Source organism: Carettochelys insculpta, chromosome 1, assembly GCF_033958435.1.
Source record: "Carettochelys insculpta isolate YL-2023 chromosome 1, ASM3395843v1, whole genome shotgun sequence".
In the NCBI taxonomy this organism is placed as follows: Eukaryota; Metazoa; Chordata; order Testudines; family Carettochelyidae; genus Carettochelys; species Carettochelys insculpta.
In genome coordinates this window covers 88,735,693-88,754,780 of record NC_134137.1, presented here as the reverse complement: position 1 = coordinate 88,754,780, position 19,088 = coordinate 88,735,693, and the positions used below count along the sequence as shown (strand labels likewise).

Genomic DNA, 19,088 nt, shown 5'->3' with positions numbered 1-19,088 from the left:
TATGCTCACTTTAGATTATTATTACAGTGTTTTTTTTTTTTTTTCTTTCCTGGGGAAAAAAGGTGGCAGACATCAAGCCCCCAACCATCCTCCCCCACCACCCTGCCTCAAGCCTCTCCCCACACAGCCTCAATCTGCAACCCTCTCTTCCTAAGGCTTAATTCCTCCTCCCATGGCACCCAAACTGCCTCCCAGGCTTCACCCTCCCATAGCCCGAATGCCCTCCCTCCCTCTCCTGCAGAAACATGTTCCCTCAAGGCCTCTCTGAGTCCTAAATCAATACCCTCCCCCAAAACCAGGCACCTCCAGGGTCCACTCTAAATGAATGCGCTCCCCATCCTCCAGAACCAGACAAAATCAATTTGTTTTGGGAATAAGGGAATTCTGAGGTGTGGGATTTATTTTGAAGTGGGCACCTGTATACAGCTAGTGCACAGTTGGAAAGCACTTCTGAAGCGCAGAGAGCCACCATTATGCCAACGAGGCCCTGAATACATGTCAACACCTCATTAACCTGTTCCAAAGTGCCCCATTAATTTGCCCCTTCCAAAAGGGAGGGGCATGTGTACACACAGCCCTCGTGGCTGCAACAGTTTTGAAATAAGCCAAGGGCTCTTTCTAAATAGCAGCTGTGTTGTGTTGTGTGCACACTCGCAGTTAGCTCAAAGTACCTTGGCTGCTAGGTACTACCCGTTGCCTAGTCTTGTGCTATTCCCTCTTTTTCTTGAAGTCCCAACTGATACCTTCGGCCCTACCGCGCCTCCACGTCTATGAAATACCCACCCCGAGGTCGCTTTGGGAGCGCTGCGCCAGCACCTAGGAGAGGGCGCTCGCCCTTTGCACCCATGCCTGCTGAGGGCTGCGGAAGGCCGAGTAGGCAGCAGCTCACCCCCCGTCCGCCTCTGGGCGCTGCAGCCACGGGAACACACCAGCACGCGGGAGACTGGCGAGACTCGACGGGCGGGCTCGCGCCCGGATTTCCCGGGGCGGGGGCGAAGTGGGCGCTGTCGCGCCTGCGCAGTGGCGCGCTGAGTGTCTGACACTCGGAGGGGGTGGGACCGAGGCGGCTGCGCTGAGGGCGGCGGCTGGCAGGCGAACTGCGAGGGGGAAGCGGTGCCAGCCTCGCCCCCTGCAGCGGGCGGGCGCCCAGCGCGGGACCCCCACAGATACACACGCTCGCCCCGGTCCGCGGCGCGGCCCTTCCGGGACTGGCCTCCTCCCAGGAGGGGTCCGCGCGGGCGCCGCGGCCCTCGCTGCCGCCGGGGGCAGAGCCCCCTATCCCGGTGGATGTGCAGCGCCCGCGTTGCCGCTTGCGGCCTCCCCATGGCCGGGCCCCGGCGGTGAGGGCAGTGGGAGCCGCCTGCGTCCGCGTCTCGCCGGGGAGGCAACTGAGCCGCCAGGGGGCGGGGAGAGGGATGTGCGCGGCCGCCTCCGCCGCAGGAGCCGCCGCCGAGACAGGGGCTGAGGGCGGCTTCTTTTTCGCTTCTTCCGGCGGGTGCTGCCCGGCACGGGCCGCGGAGAGCTCAGCCATGGGGCTCGGCGCGCTGCCAGGGGCGGCGGGGCCGCCACCGCCGGGCTGCAGGGACCGCTACCAGCTGCTGCTCTCGGGCCGGGCCCTGGCAGACACGTACCGCAAGATGTACACGTCGGCGCTGAGCGACAGGGATCCGGGAAGCCACCCGAGCAGGTAACGCAACCCTAAGCTCTGCCCCCCGCCCAACCCGTAGGTAGCCACCTGGCGTGCAGTGCAGGCTTCGCCTTAGCTGCCTGGGCGCTCCTAGGACAGAGAACTAATGTGCCCCTTCCGGGTGGTAAGGCACCTCGTTTTTATTCAAGGCCTCTGCGCATCTAGCTCCCAGACTGCTCATGGCAGAGGGATTCTGATAGGTAGTATGTCCCATTTGCTGTCTTCTGCACCTGGGTGGATTACGCACCCACTTGCCATGCTCCCCTCTGGAGTCAACAGGCAGGTAGGACCCCTTCCCCCTCAGGACCCAGAGCTGGAAAATGAGCAAGCCAGATGATAACACCAAAACCTCTATACTCTGGGATGGGCCCAGAGCCACCATACAGAAAACATTCTTATACCCCTCCCCAGGGTGCCACCTGGGAACAGCGCTCAACCCCTTCCTTGCTGGAATCCCTCAAACAAATGATCTGTCCCAGTAACTACTTAGGACAGGATCATTCTGATAGTCAGTATGTCCAATTTAATGTTTCCTCTCCTGGATAATGTACTTACTCTGCAACTGTAACCTGTGCCAGCCAGCTCACTTGCCTCCTGCCCTACCCAGTGCCTCTGGACAGGCAAGGTGCTCTTCTCAGCTGCATCTGCCTTGGCATGTTTTGTACTTACTCTTTAACTTCCAGGCAGATTACACAGCTGGTGTCTTCAGTTCCTGGGCAGGTGTGAGGCACTCCATCTATCTTTTAGGCTGTTGTGTACACTTGCCAGCTTTTGCTGTTAACAGGTGTTTAAATTCTTCCTCTCTGAACAATTGCAAGTTTGAGTGTGAACCGTTCTTTGTTGGCAGGCTTACTCTCCTGCTGAGAAGGTGAAAGCAGCTTGTGCGGGCTTTGAAGTGCCAACAAACAGCATTCATAAGTGTGTTAACACAGCCTTGTTGCTAAAAGCTTTATAGTGTAGACAGTCTTAATTTGCCATGGACAGACATGGGCTGTCTCCACTCCCCAGTCATTGTTCCCTCTCCAAGGCAGGTTCTGTGCACAGGTACTTTGACTTAAGGCTCATCCCTGGGGACTTATGGGCTTTCTAAGCCTGCTTCCCCTGCAGTGCTTGGCCTGGTGCGCTGACTTTGTGCGGGTATCATGCTCCCATCCGATGCTCCTGTCTTCAGGCTCATTTTACAACCCTTTACCTTCCTAGACAGATGCCCTCCCCGCAAGCTGTAATTCATCGGGTGGGGGGAAATGAGAAGGATGCAGGATTGGGATGGAGGCTATCGCTCCAGATTGCTTTCTTGCCCCACAACAGCACCACAAACATGTGAACTGCTAGGAAGACAGGATGGTGGTAGAGGCACGCTATGTAGTCTGTCCTGCTCATCAGAAGCAGCTGTGGGAGATTGCATGGGCGTAATCTGCAGCAGTGATGCAGGGAGAGGAGGGAAGGCTGGATATGGGTCTTATGCCAGCTCTGGAATCCGTTAAAGTCAGTTAACTGGAAACCTGTGGGGCTGGTGTGGGGGGGAAGGTGGCTTGCACAATCTGGGTTCTGACCTTTTATTCTCTGGCTTTAGATGGTGGAGGTCAGCTCATGTTGTCAGCAGCTGCTGTTGCAGGTGAAGCCAGCTGCTGAGATGCCCCTTGAGGTGCTGCCCAGAACTTGGGGCAGGGCAGAGTGGGGCTTGTTGCAACCAAAATACTCATGGCCCCCTTTGGGTTTAGGGCAGCCTCAACCCTGCACATGACTATTTCTTGCTGTGGGCTGCAGTTTAGAGATGTGGAGATGTTGCATCTTGCACTGGGAAACAGAGGCTGCAGTGCCTGATTCTCCCATTCACCACTGAAGGGGACAAGCATTAATGTGCACATTGACAATTTAGGCCCTGTCACCTCCATGACAGTTGTGGCGTCTCTGCTCAGAGTCAACAGTGAGTTCCTGGGGAATTGGGTGTTGGGGCCACCAAATGAAAATGACCTAAGGGGGCAGGAGCAAGTAGGGTGCTTGCTTCTCCTCAGGCTGGGTCACAGCAAGGGACCTGGTGGCTGCTGCCGTTTAATGCAGGACAAGGGAGAATGTTAGGATGAATCCCTTTGGTTTCATCTTTCCAGGGAGTGACGTCTGTGTACATCCTTCACTCTTATCTGGGGAGATTGCTGAGGATTTCAATGACATGTTTGCCTGTCTCCATTTGGAGACCCTCTTAAATACAGGAGCTGGAAGGAAGAGGAGGAAGCTGTATTTATTTGCTGCATTAAGTTGAATGAAATTGTGATTCTAGGATGAGCGGAGACTGAAGAAATATTGCCCTTACCTAGTAAATGCTGGTAGAACCTTTTTTAGTTTTTTAAATTTTTCTGTAACAGTTTGAATTTACTTACTCAAATTATTTCCACCTTTTGAAAGAATATGGGTTCTGGTCTGTTAATTAATTTTAGCCAGTGCATTTGTGGGAGAGAAGTGTTTTTGCAAACACTAAGAATAATGCAATTTCTGATTTATCTGATGGCCAGTAGGTGGCTCTGGGCCCTTGACCTTATTGCATGTTTTTGTGCACCACCTGATTCTATCTAAGCTGTATTGTCAAGAAACTGTAATATTTGAAACAGCATTCGTGTAAACCTTGCTGCTCTTGTTAGGCCTTCATTCTGTGATTCTGTATTTCTCTGTTTTAATTTCTTATAATGAGCCTTGAAAATGGATTTAACTTGATGTGGAACTACAAATGTTAAACTTAGGAGATTCAAGGTCAGCCTTAATTATATGGTTATTGCAAGGTGTCATGAGAGAGTAGAATTAATAGCCTGGCATCTTATCTTCATGTTACTATACCTTAACATGTTTTGAGTTTCTTCTACATTTAAGATTGTCTGCATTTGGGTTTGTTATGGTTGGTTTTGGAATAATGCTTTTTTGCCATGAATTTTACTCTTAAAGTCCAGATAAGTGTGTGTTCTCTTTGAACTCTGGTTCAACATGATATTTTTAAATTAAAAGTTTCTTACATGAAACTTATAAACAAACTTAAAGATGATGGCTTGTGGTTTCTAAGAATTGAAGATATGTAATATGTCAGTCTTAAGCTATTTGAAAATTGTAAATAAAAGGCTGGATTCATTGCAATGATTTGGCTGCTTTGAATCATTTTGGAGCAGTACAAAGAAACGAGAATATATTAGCTAGGTCAATAAAAGTTTACAGCTGCTTTATGTTGCTAGAGCAGTGCAAGCATCAGAGTGAATTTGGCGCATATTTGCTAGTGGACCTTGTAAAGAGCAGTGACATTCCTTTCCAGTGCAGTGACAACAGCTATGCCATCTCGCAATAGGAACTCTTCACAAACAAAAACCCCAGGGACTCTCTCGTGCTAACTCATTAAGACCAACAGAACTGTGGCTTGCAGCTTTTCTGTAAAAGAAGAGTGGTGGCACTCCGTACTATGTCTGTCATAATAGAAGTGCTTTTCTTATTTTTTGTTTTTTTAAAATAAAGGTGCTGGTACTCAACTGGCATGCTGCTCCCCCCTCCCCCACCAATCCTGTGGCTAGAGGCTGCCGACGTGCCGGTACTCAGTACCAGCATGAAAAAAAAGCGCTGCATAATAGTGCCGTGTCCCAAGTTACTAACCTCATTTTGCCTGTAGTCATAAGAAGCTGGGTGAAAAATTGAGTTTTGAATGCTTTTAATTAAATATTTGCTAAAAGTATCCTTTTTCATCTTTCATCATAACTAGATGCATAAGTTAATAATTTTGACTACATTAGGTTACTACTAAGCTAATATAGACGATGTGAGTTTTAGACTGAAAAGCCTGCTGTTCCGCTATTAAAATCTTTTAGGGTATCCATTTCAAATAAATTAAATTATAATCCGATTTAGACTTGACTTGTAATTCTTAGAAATTTCTTTCTGAATTCAGAAAACACTGTATTTTGAGGCATGGCATACTAATTTTCTTGCATAATGAAAATACTGATTTTTTTTTTCAGTGCACAATTGAACTCAGTTGTAACGGTGAGGCTCTAACTAATGCTTCTGATAGTCAGAGTTATCATAAAACCTTGCTTTTTTACTCTTTGTTAGAAATGAAAGCAATGTTTGCTTGACCAGCCACAGGAGTCGCACAGCCATACAGAGTTAAATACTGATTATTCAGTAATCATGCACTAAATTTATGAATGTACACACACTGGTGGTTTGTACTAGTTATCATCTGAAAGGAGTGAGTGATGAATCTTTTCAGAATGTTATAGAACAGTAGACTTTGAAGCAGACGTAAGGTTGTTTCATATTTCTTATGAGAGGTTAAGTACTTCTGCAATTTAACAATGATGTTTTAGTATGCACCATTAGCAAAGTTCATAAAGTATAGTTTTTTTTTAAAGAACTTGGCATAACATTATGACTAATACCAAATTTCTTGACAGTTGCTTAAATTAAAATTCATTAAGACAAATGATTTTTTGCTAAGCTTGTCCTGTTTTTTGTTTTACAATATTAGGAAATGTAAAAAAGAGTACTGTTGTGGCTTGAAACCTTTCTTAGACAGGCATATTATTGAAAAGTGAATTTAAATTTTTAAAAGCTCAGTCAAGTTGTAAATCCATTACAATAAAATATATTAGTTAAACATTAATCAATAGCTGCCTTTCTCTCAGTTTAAGACTTTCTTGCTCCTAAGCTTATCCTCCGTACTAGATTGCCTAATTAAAAAGAAGCTGATTTCTTGATTTTTCAGTCAGTTCTTTGGGTTGGTTGCCAAAAGTTACTGTTGGAGCTAGACTACCACCCATCTCTTTTAATGGATAGCTGCATGTCTTCTGCAACAAATTGTTTACCAATACATGTTTTTTTGCATTTGCAATCTGAGTCTGAATATCTCCCTCAGACGAACAATGCACCACTGACTGGGCTGGCTCTAGAGTGTTTTATGAGTTGACATAATTTGTGGAGAAAGGTTACTCAAACACACTGTACCCATCCCCACCCTCCTCCTGCCACTTCCAGTGTTTGGTGAAGACTTTGTACAAAGATGTTTACTATGTTCAGATTTGGAAGACTTTTCTGTGTTTTTTCACACTAAAAGCAAACCAATACTTGTCATTTTTTAAAACATTAGGCTTCTTTTTACCTTGAGGTTCAGAACTTTTTTACTTTCATTGCTACACCACTGGTAACACTGGCAGCTTGAGCAATATTTAGTCAGAACAAATGGACAGAATTATAGGTTATACAACAATGTTAATAAGCTAGTGAGATACTGGTGTTTTTTTTTGAAAAGTTAATGCATTATATGACCACATTTTCCCTTCCTTTTGTAAAATAAGATTTACTAGCTTGTTCAGAGTTGATTTTTTTTCTAGTGTAAAACTCTGGCCAATTTAAATTACATATTAATAATTGTATTTTATTGGAAAATTGACAAAAGCTGTTGAAGGCAGTGGTGTTGTGGCAGTGTTGATCCCAGAATATTAGAAACAAGATGGGTGAGATGATATTGTTTATTGGACCAACTTCTAGTGAGAGAGATGAGGCGTTCAACAGATCTTTTGCATATTTAAGGATATTCAGAATTTGGGAATAGTAGCAAATTGTTTAATTGCAACTTTTAAACATCAGGTTTTAATCTTTTTTGGTGTTACTTAATCCCCACCAGTAGATGAACACATTTATTTTTGGCTCATCTCTTGTCTGACCCTATTTCACAAGGTGTACCAGAACAGGATGACATGTATCAGAGAGATACACATGACTTCTTATTGTTTCATCAAAGGATGGGTAGCTTAAAAAGGTGTAGGTCATAGAAATTCTGTCTTGGTTCAAGAGACTGTGTTGACCTACCATGTTACTTAAAAATACATTAATTGTTAAAATTGTGAAGAATCAAGTAAACTGGTAGTAAATGTTGGAAAGGAGGATGAATGGAAGTTGTGATGGAAGGAGATGTAGAAAAGCATAATTTGAATAACTACTTCTGAAGCTGATGCTGTTTAAAGTGATAAACTCAGTTATGAGTGATTCAGAATCAAGCAAGGTTTTTAAAAATATAACAGTACTTGAAATGTTGGGTTTACAGTGGGGACATTGAAGTTATATGTGTAGTTTTAGGACTAAAAACCATCATCTTGTTTTGAAATGTGAAGAAGTGAAACAAGCCTGACTTAGAAATTGCAAGGGGCATTTTTTGTGTGTGTGGTTTTTTTGGTTTTGTTTTGCTTCCTAAGGCTTATTTAAAACTATTTCAGTATTTAAACAGGAAGCTCTGCATCCCTGCTTCTGCAGAGTGTGTGTGTGGGGGAGGGGGGGCAACCATGGCCACTGCCCTGTGACAGACTGCATCCCTTGGAGGACAGGGTGCAATGTGGGAGCGAGCTGCTGGCAGGAAGGGGCAGGGCTTGTTGAGGAGATGAACACGTCCCTCTCCCCCACTCCAGTCCCAGGCTGCTGGGACTCCTCGGCTGGATTGTGACTATGCTGCAGCTATAGATGGCCTACAGGCTGTGAGTTTGAGGCTCTTGGGTTAGTGTCTGAATGATACATGGTGGTGGTAGCCTGTGATACGCAGGAGGTCGTGCTAGAATGATCTGATTGCCCCTTTTGGCCTTTAATGGTGATTGTTGTCTAATCTTTCAAATAAGTGTTACTTTTCTGGAGGAGAAATTAAGACATGTTTGAATACATGAAGAAGTGGAAATCCTCAATGTGACTGTTGGAGGATTCTCTGCTTTTGACTTTATAGCCCTTTCCACATTTTTATGGGATTTTGTCCCTTCTTCCTGCCTGGCAGTGTGGCTGGGAGTTACAGTAAAAGTTTCTCTTCCCCCCCCCAGGAGCCTGGGGAAGGGAAGGGGGCCAGACATGTAGTGCAGCTTGTGCTCTTGTGGCTGTGTGGCTCTTGCAGTTGCCATGTGCTCCAGCCCATCCCCTCAGCTGGGACAGTGAAAGTTTCCTTTAAGTTAACATACAGATTCACCTGCTTCCTTTAGGTTCCTCTGTGAGATACTCACTTTCTCAGAATAACCCACAATGATAGGGAATGGATGCTGACTGAATCTGGACAGAAGGCTGGTTGGCATTCTGCACTGCTTTGTGCTTCATTCATGCTAGATCCCTTATTGCTGCTTTGGCATGAAAAGGTGTTCTCTTGTGGAGATTGGAATAAGGCAGGCCTTCCCAGAAACCTTGTGAGAAGGATTAGAGTACCTGTCTGACAGCATATCTGGATGTGCAGGGTGGAACCCCACTGCATCCCCAGAGATGTTAAGAAGTTGTTCTGGGGGTGGAATCTGGCTGTGTAGGTACAGTGCTTGCCACACATCACACTCAATTGCCTTAACCCACTTGTAGCATGATTAAAAATGAGAGCTCACCAGAGCTACTTTCCCTGCCTTCAGGGTCCAGCAGCAAGAAGTTCTGGGAGAGGGGATTGGCTCCAAAGTTGAAAAAAGGTCCTGGCTGTCAGTGAGATCAGCTGCTCCGATGGCCAGCTCACCATTTTCTTCCTCCTTTTGTTCCTCATCCACCATGTCTTCCTTGCTGTTGCCAGAGGCTGCCCGAAGAATCTCTTTGGAGGTATCCATGAACAGTTTGGGGATAGTGTCTGTGTTCCCGCCGACACCCAGAAACCCATGAAGTTGCTCATAGAAGTGACGTGTTTGTGGCGATGAACTAGAATATCTAGTTGCTTCCTTTGTTTTTTGATATCCCTGCCTGAGCGCCTTTATTTTCACTTGGCACTGCTGGGCCTCCCTGGTATATTCTTTTTTCGTCATACCCCTTGAGATCTAGCTATGTGCATTTCATGTGCTGCTTTGTAGTCCTTCCAGCATAGCTTCATCTCCTTGCTCACCCTAGCAATAGGGTCCTGGATCTCCTGCATGCTTCATGCTGGAGCTTTTCTATGACCCCGGGAATTAATGGCCAGACTGGCTGCTGAGGTGTGCTGCCTGCTTTTCGTGCCATGCTGGCCAAACAGGAAATGAAATTCAAACTTTCCTGGGCGATTTCCTGTACATCTGGAGAGTAGCAGAGCGGAAAGTAGTGGCCGGAGTGGTCACATTGGGGCACTGTGGGACACTTCCAAGACCAACGCAAAGAATGTCGAATTTCACAATGCTTTGTGTGCACTACTCTAAAGTCAACCATGAAAACCAGGAGTACCAAAATTGACCTTAAAATTCCTTAAGGTTGGAGGAACGGACACCATAGTGTGGCGTAATTGCTTAGAAAATTGACATAAGTCAGTTAAGTTGAACCTGATGTCCTAGTGTAGACCAGGCTTAAGCAAATCCAGTTTTTTCAATTTTCCCTCATAGATCATCTTTTCTGGACCTTCGATCATTTTTGTTGCCCTTCTCTGGACTTTCGCCAGTTTGTCCACATCTTTTCTGAAAGCTGGAACACAGAAGACCAGAAGAATTAATTTGTGTCTTGCTTACAGTACTCTTGCTAATACACACTCTACCCTTGACTGGAAGGTTTGAAGAAAACGCTGACTGCACCCCTAGCTCCTTTACCCTTACTCTTTATTGGGACTTGCTGGGCAAGGAGATTATTTAGGGAGCCAAGAAAGGAAGTTGTAATAATGAGGATGTAGAGTAGGTGGAGCTTCGGACTGGCACTTTATCTGCCCTTTTCCTGTCTTCTGAAATCTCTCCAATCTTCAGTGACTTCTTGAAGATAATAGGTAATGGCTCAGGTATCTCCTGAGTTAGCTCGTTGAGTATTTTAGGATGCATTTCATCAGGCCCTCATGACCTTGAAGACCTCTAACTTTTTAATTTGTTCTTTTCCTATTTTAGCCTCTGGCCCTATCTCATTTTCACTTCCATTCACTATCCTGACAAGTCTGAGGGGCAGCCACGTTAGTCTGTATCTGGAAAACCAGTAAGGAGTCTTGCGGCACCTAAAAGAGCAAAAGATTTATTTGGGCATAGTTTTCATGGGAAAAACCCATTTTTAAGTGTTTTTAGCCATAAAAACTTAATCCCACATTAATCTGTTAGCCATTAAGGTGTCACAGGACTTCTCGTTGTATTCATTGTTAGATATCCAGGCACCGCAACGCTTCATGGTGAAAACTGAAACAAAGAAGTTATTAAACACCCCTGCCATTTCCCCAGTTTCTGTTGTTTTTTTCCCCGACCCTCATTGAGTAAGGGGCCTACCCTGTACTTGGTCTTCCTCTTGCTCTAATGTATTTGTGGAATGCTTTATTGTTACCATTTATGTGTCCAGCTAGTTTGATCCCTTTTTGTGTCTAGACCTTTCTGATTTTGTCCCTATATACTTGTATTGTCTGTCTTTATACATCCTTTGTAATTTGATCTTATTTCTATGCTTTTTAGGACTTTTCCTTGATTTTTAGGTCATTGAAGATCTTCTGGTTAAGCCAGCGTGGTCTCTTCCCACGCTTCCTATCTTTCCTATGCAGTGTTTATTACTAAATAACAGCAGTTACAGAATGCTTAGTTCAATCTTGGTTTTAAATAATGTACATTTTAAGAAAACATAGATGACAGAATAATTTTTAATTCTGTAAACTAAGTGGTTTATGGTGGGTAAAATAGAATGCTAATACACTAGTTATAGAGGTGGTAGTAAAAGGGCATATGCCGTCGTTCAGTCCTTCCCATTTTTTTTCTCTGTCCAGTCTTTTTCATTTTTGGAGCGAGACTCAGCTTATTGACGAATCACAGCATGAGCAGCAAACCAGTCAAGGTGCATCATCAGGCGACAAGACAGTGCAGATGATTTTTTTTCAGAAAAAAATGAACTTTAGGACATAAGATTTTCTAATATAAAAACTTGGAATAAGTATGTATATAAAAAGATTGTCGGGACCATGATGACGGAGTCTTGGCTCCAAGCCTCTTTTGTCTTGCTTACTGCTGTTAAACACGTTGTAGGGAAGCTCCTTGGCACTGACAACCAATTGGACATTTAAAAAGGCTGAAGACAAAGAAGACAAATTAAAAGTCTAGACAATATTTCCTGTCAAAGAGCTCTCTAGACAGGTAGCCACAGAAAAGAATCTTATCTGTAAGCAAGTGGAATCTTTCGAGTAGTGTACCAAAGATATGCAGAGTCAGGCCAGATTAGTTGGTAAGACCCTGGATCATAAAGTGTCTTCCAGGTTGTGTGGAGTTTGGTTCCACAGCATGATGAAAGGAAGGAACAGTGAGAATTCAAAAAGATTACTCAGTAAGGCTGTGGCTTAGCACAGGCTGCTTCTTGGGTAAATGTTGTTTATCTTTCTTGGTCCTTTTACTGGCCCTCTTCAGCATTGTGGGGATGGAGGATATGGATTTTTTGGCTTAATTTTTGATAGGACTTATTTATCCTTCTGAGGAGACAGCATTCATGCTCCTGGTGGATACTGAAAAATACCTAGTCAGGCTCCAGTAGGGTTTTAGTCTATAATGTTTTAAAATATATGGAATCAGCATTTTTGTTTGCCTACCTGTTACAACTGAGTTGTTATATTTTGAAGAGATTTGGAACTCACTCTGACTTAAATAGTTCTCAGACAGTTTTGTTTGTACTGTAAGTAGTCATTTTTTGGGAGGGTGGGGGAGTCATTGCAGGAATGTCTTATAGGTAGCTCACGGAGAGTATGTCTACGCTAGGAAAGTAAGTTGATTGCTGGTATGCCATTATAATTACAACAATAATGGTGGCTGCTCAGTTTTATATTTAGGAAGTCATCTGCCTCTAAGCCAATTAGAGAGTCTTCGATGAGATTCCAATGTGTCTTGTTCTTGCTTTATATCCATCATTTTTACTCCCCTCCCAACAGTTTTCTTAATATCATACTATTGATGAGACGTATTTGTCTTAATATTTTTTGGGGCTCAGGTTACAGGCTTGGGCATTGGGGCCAGGGCTTTGCCCCCCAGGTAGTGGGGATCAGGCAGGCTGAGGCTCGCATCTTGCTTCCCACAGTTGTTTAGTCATTTTTGTTGTCAGAAGGGGGTCTCAGAGCATTGAAGTTTGAACTCTTTTGTACTTGTACATCCAGTTTGTGTGGGTGAAACTGAGATCGTAGTGCTTCCCTTCCAACCTCATAGGCTTACGGTGAGGATAAATCCATTAATGATTGTGAGGTGCTTTGATTCTGTGGTAATGATAGCTAGGCTGTAGGTGTGCATTGTGCTCGGTAATTGAGTTTGATAAAAATGGTCATGCTAATTTTGGGTTCTTAATGGTGAGTGTTAGCCGGCGGCCAGGTAATGTGCGGTGAGGTACTCCCCTGGGTCCTAAGCAACCCAGTTTTTTACTGTTAGAGCAGGCAGCTCCTAGCACACTCACCCACGGCCAGGCTGTAGTAACCAAACGGTTAAAGTTCTTTTGTTGTGCCGGCTGTGTTGCAGTGACAAAAGGGTTAACAAAATAGTTAGGCTTGGATCTTAACTAGTTACAAGTTTATTAAGCTACAGTTATAAGCGTGCGGTTACAAAAGGCTATTGTTTACTTCTTATATGCTAGCAAAGTACAGGTGTTAACAAGTTACGTTACAATCCAATACAAAGATATCTGTGATCATCTAACACAATGATATCTTGGCACAATGACATCTAGTTACAGAGCTCTAATTCTTTAGCTGTGCACAAAAAAAAGTCAGAGACCTAGCATGGGTGTATCTTACCCTCTCTGCGTCTCTCGATACCAGCGTAGCCAAGCCGGATCGGTCACTCAATTCCGCGGAAAGACGAATACGAGGTTGGGCGTCCCCAGTAGTGGACCTCGGGAGGCAATCACCTGACCCGACCAGCAGGAAGTTGGTGGAATGCACTCAAAGTTAGAGTTCTGCTGGACCCACCTTTTATACCCCTTTTTGGGTTACGTATTCTCTTTCTTATCTATGGTGCCAGATCATACTGGTTTGTCTTTGTGACTCCAGTTTGTTACAAGGGCATTTCTACTTAGTTTGCACTTGTAAGACAAGAGATAAACAATTTAGGAGTACAGGACATTCTTTTGTGCGGGCGGGGCACGTCCCCTTCTGAGTGATTGTGTGTGTGCATCATATTGATCAATGCCAGCTGGGGTGATTTCTTGAGGGTTCCACCCCCCCCTCTCATGTTGACAGTCTGGCCTGTTAGCCTTCTAGCTGTACTTTCTGCTTCTCAGGGTCACGATAAGCCAGCATATCTGGGCCTCAATGAGGGCATCAAAGACTGTGCTGTCAGCAGCCATTTCCGTGCCCTGTGTGCTCCTCAGTGGTGGGGGGGCAACGAGCAAGCTGGCTTGTAAGGGGGAGACTCTGTCTGGCTACATTCCACCCCCTGATGCACCACACTACATCCCAGAACGCAAGGTGGCGGTGATGCCAGCACCTTTTGCCCTCCTTGGGGGAAGTCTAAAAGTGCCCAATGATCCAATCAGTATGTGGGGAATCGCGGAACTGGCTAGGATCACTTGTCAGCTCCATGTATCGGATTTGCATGGAGGAGATAGCCACGTCAATTAGTCTCCTAACGATGCACAGTGTTATGCAAAACACAACTACTATGATAAGAACAATCAAAATAGTGGTTACAATAGAATGCAGGAATGGAGTAAGAGAAAATTCTAATTGTTGAGCTAACCATTTTAACCATGAGATAGTTACAGCATGTAAGATTTTAACTGCATCTTTGATGGCAGATACATCCTGTTTAATCTGTTCTGAGTGTTTACCTAAAAGCAGCAAGATTGGTTAATTACAGCACAAAATCCTCCTTGTTGGGCCAGGACTACATACTTTGAGACCCACCCATCGCTTGCTGACACTCAGACAGAGAACAATTAGACAGGAAGGCAGATGGGAATTATGGTATAATCCAGAGAGTTCAAACCAGTTACCTCTACCCACACCAGCGTGGGTGGGAGGACAGGACAAAAGGGCCCAGCTTAACCTTGGAGCTTCCTCGCACGCGATGGCTTCCACTCCGAGGAATTACAAGCAAGACACTCAGTTCCGCGAAAGTTCAAACTGGTTACCTCTACCCACACCAGCTTGGCTAGGAGGACGGGACAGAAGGGCCCAGCTTAACCTTGGAGCTTCCTCGCACGCGATGGCTTCCACTCCAAGGAATTACAAGCAAGACATTCAGTTCCACCCTTCCAGCACCCAGAACGACAAGGTTGTCAGGGACTCAAATCCCAGCAAGCCTCATCCCGTTACAGGGTACAATAACAAAACCAGAACCAGCCCACCAATCATTCAGGTTCAGAGGGACAAACTTAATTCCCAATGTGGTAGAGGAGTTCAGCAGGGTACACATCCAGCAATCCGTGGCACCAGCGGTGGAGACGATGGACTGGATGGCATTCCTGAGGGGATGCTTAGGCGTGGAAGATGACGAGGAGTTGAGGTGCCATGCTGTCATCTGGGTTGAAGGTAGCTACAACACAACTAGGCCTATAGCAATTACTAAGAGTCTATTAGTATTAATATGGCATCTAGCAGCATGCATATATTATGTACATTAAAGTTCTTTGGTGTGTACTGATGTTACAGGTGGCCATTGCCTTGCTTCCTCCCAGGGAGATGTGTATATTCCAGGTGGTTCCTTCTTTTCTGGAGAGAAAACACAAGGTCATCCGGTCTTGGATGTGATCCAAGCCTTGGTAATGGTTATTGGTTCCCTTTTAGAGTCTAAAGCAGTCTACACCCCCACCTTTGTATGAGTGCAGTACATGAGTCTGTGTTCCCAGACTAGGGTGTTTAATTACAACAGTATCTCCAGGATTAGATTTGGAGTCCTTGAGTGGCGCAGCCGAAGTTGAGGAATTTTTCCCTGTAGGGAAGAATTCTCTGCTGATTGGAGTGCCCGTAGGGGTTTGCTCATTGTGTAGTTGCTGCACCACCTTATCCATCCTGTTTTCCCAAGTGTCAGCTGTGGGCTTCAAGTGGCTTTTTAACAGCCCATTCCAGCGCTCGACTATGCCGTTGGACGGGGGTCAGTATGGGCAGTGGTAAGTCCACTCAATTCCATGCTTAGTAGCACACTCTTGTACTACTTTGTTTTTAAAGTGTGAGCTGTTGTCAGACTGGATTTCTCAAGGGTACAGGGACAATTGCTGTTAAGCGGTTTAGTCCCATAATTGTGGACAGTCCTGTTGCCAATGGGGCAGGGTATGCAAAACCAATTCCTGAAACAACTTCCATTCCAGTCAAGAGGTACTTACACCTTTGCCTGGTAGTAGGAAGTGGGCCAATGTAATCAACCTGCCAGGTTGCCCATAGTGTTTTCCCATCTCTTAGTCTGGCAAATCGCTGTCCTTCAGCTATGTGTTTTCAGGTTTTAGCACAGATAGTACAGGCTTGCAACAGGTCTCTGGCCTGTTGGTGAGTGATAGGCCACCCCCTGATATGTGCTTGCCGCACCAGCTCATCACTCCCTGTGTGCCCCAGAGTTCCATGCAGCCATAGATACAAATGTTCCCAATCTACTTGGGTGGCAGAGATCTGGGCTGCTGCATCTGCCAGGTTATTTAGCTGTGCAGCTGGGGTGTTATTCTTTTGCTGGGCTGACGCATGTCCTATACTTAAGGGTTGCTGGGTGGCATGGTGGTACTCACTAGGCATTCCCACCTTCCATAGGGATTCCTTAATTAAGGTGGAGTTCTGTGCGGTATTAGCTTTCCGGCATGGACATTCCTCTACTCATCCCGAGAACAAACAAACAATAACCAGCACATTTTAAAAGATTTACATTTGGGTAGCTAAATGAAGCTCATTTGTAACTTCAGGAACAGTCCTAAAGGCAGAGATCTGGTTGCCAGAACTGTCTTTACAGGTTCACCCACGTCATGGGCTTGGCAGACAGGGCAAGCCAGACAGTAGTTTGGGCTACTTAGGAGAATTTGGAAGCAAACCAATTTGCTTGAACAGCAGTAATCATCCCCCTGCTTCGCTTACATGAGTCAGGCTGTTAATAAGATAGGCACAAACATAAAATACAAAACCACATTCTTCATTTTAAAAGGAGATTCATGATGTTTAGGTTGTTCTTCAGTAACTATCAGCTTTTCTCTGTGTTTCTGAAAGACAAAAGAATACTTTTCTACCCCCTTTGGGGTGGCAGGTTACATATTGGAATACTCCATTTACAAATATGCTCAGTTCGTTCTAAACTCTGCAAGTTACTGACTCTGACTTTTCTCCAGACCCTTTAGAGTTAAGGACTTACTCACTTACTCTTAACCTCAAATCAGACGCTTATTTTCCAAAATGACATTTTATTGGATATTACCATTTTAAGTATTACAAAAGGGATTTAGATCTTTTGTACCTATATTGAAAGGTGTCCATATCGGAAGGCGTCCCCTCCTTATGGATGCACCAGCAGGACAAACAGACAGACAGAAAGACAGACAACATTGAACAAAACTCCATGACATGACACAAACACGTGTTAGCAAAACAATTAATGTGAACAAAACTCCATGACACATACACATACACCACAACATAAATGTTTACATAACTACACTTTGTAACACAAAGAGTTAAGAACTTGAACTAAAGCTTTCAGAATTGGGCAGTTTCTTCAAGGTCTTATAACCTGGGCTTTTGTCCAAGGAGCTGTATCTCACAGCCAGATACAAAACTACTCCAATATTCCTTTTTCTCTTTTAGTTTACAAGCAGTTCTCTGCTTACAGAGCTGCAACCGTGATTCCTCTGATTGTCCCCAGTTCTTTTCCAACATTTCCTCGTCCCACTTAGGGTCACACCATCCTTCCTGGGTGAATTCCTTCTCTATGTTGGGGAAATCCATGTTGTTTATCATGACTGGTTTCATTTTTGTCACTGTGGTACAGCCTATGTCACAACCCTGCTCGACTACGCCAATTCTGTTAGCCGGCGGCCAGGTAATGTGCGGTGAGGTACTCCCCTGGGTCCTAAGCAACCCAGTTTTTTACTGTTAGAGCAGGCAGCTCCTAGCACACTCACCCACGGCCAGGCTGTAGTAACCAAACGGTTAAAGTTCTTTTGTTGTGCCGGCTGTGTTGCAGTGACAAAAGGGTTAACAAAATAGTTAGGCTTGGATCTTAACTAGTTACAAGTTTATTAAGCTACAGTTATAAGCGTGCGGTTACAAAAGGCTATTGTTTACTTCTTATATGCTAGCAAAGTACAGGTGTTAACAAGTTACGTTACAATCCAATACAAAGATATCTGTGATCATCTAACACAATGATATCTTGGCACAATGACATCTAGTTACAGAGCTCTAATTCTTTAGCTGTGCACAAAAAAAAGTCAGAGACCTAGCATGGGTGTATCTTACCCTCTCTGCGTCTCTCGATACCAGCGTAGCCAAGCCGGATCGGTCACTCAATTCCGCGGAAAGACGAATACGAGGTTGGGCGTCCCCAGTAGTGGACCTCGGGAGGCAATCACCTGACCCGACCAGCAGGAAGTTGGTGGAATGCACTCAAAGTTAGAGTTCTGCTGGACCCACCTTTTATACCCCTTTTTGGGTTACGTATTCTCTTTCTTATCTATGGTGCCAGATCATACTGGTTTGTCTTTGTGACTCCAGTTTGTTACAAGGGCATTTCTACTTAGTTTGCACTTGTAAGACAAGAGATAAACAATTTAGGAGTACAGGACATTCTTTTGTGCGGGCGGGGCACGTCCCCTTCTGAGTGATTGTGTGTGTGCATCATATTGATCAATGCCAGCTGGGGTGATTTCTTGAGGGTTCCACCCCCCCCCTCTCATGTTGACAGTCTGGCCTGTTAGCCTTCTAGCTGTACTTTCTGCTTCTCAGGGTCACGATAAGCCAGCATATCTGGGCCTCAATGAGGGCATCAAAGACTGTGCTGTCAGCAGCCATTTCCGTGCCCTGTGTGCTCCTCAGTGGTGGGGGGGCAACGAGCAAGCTGGCTTGTAAGGGGGAGACTCTGTCTGGCTACAGTGAGTTATTAAACCTGAGTTCTAATTACAATATCCAATTTTACCCTCATCTAAAATCTTGGCTATGGAGGTGGCACAGGTGTAATTGAAAACAGAATTGTACTTGCAGACTTATGTGAACAATGTCTCCAAACCCTATGTGCCAATTTTTAAGAGATGGTGTTTTCTAGTGTGACTGGCTTTCCGCATTTATGGTGCAGTCTGGATGCTGTGAAAACTGTCAGCCTCAGTGTGAGCAGGTGTATATCTTTACCTAAAGAGCTGGATGCAACAATTCAGCTGGTTTTACTGAGATTTAGATTTGTGTATTGACTTTGGAAGAAAAGCTGGTGGAACAATTTCCATATTTGTATATGGAATTAGCAAATACATTCAGTAGCAGTAACTATCATTGTGTTCAAGTCTTAAACAAATTCACCAGACACATGAGCATAGCCTGAGCACAGCTGGAGTCACTGCCAGCAGGATCAATTGAAATACCTTGGGTAAG

At 44.9% G+C, this 19,088-nt stretch overlaps 1 protein-coding gene across 7 annotated transcripts in view; it reads left to right on the top strand.

Annotated features, from left to right (window-relative positions):
• The first annotated feature begins 1,081 nt into the window (after positions 1–1,081).
• MYCBP2 (MYC binding protein 2) overlaps positions 1,082–19,088 on the top strand; it is a 354,939-nt gene continuing 336,932 nt past the window's right edge. For all 7 annotated transcript variants that reach the window (XM_074989094.1, XM_074989085.1, XM_074989075.1 and 4 more), the window contains exon 1: positions 1,082–1,687. In XM_074989094.1, the coding sequence (XP_074845195.1) occupies positions 1,416–1,687 (272 nt within the window). In that variant the 5' untranslated portion in view covers positions 1,082–1,415. The remainder of the gene's footprint in view (positions 1,688–19,088) is intronic.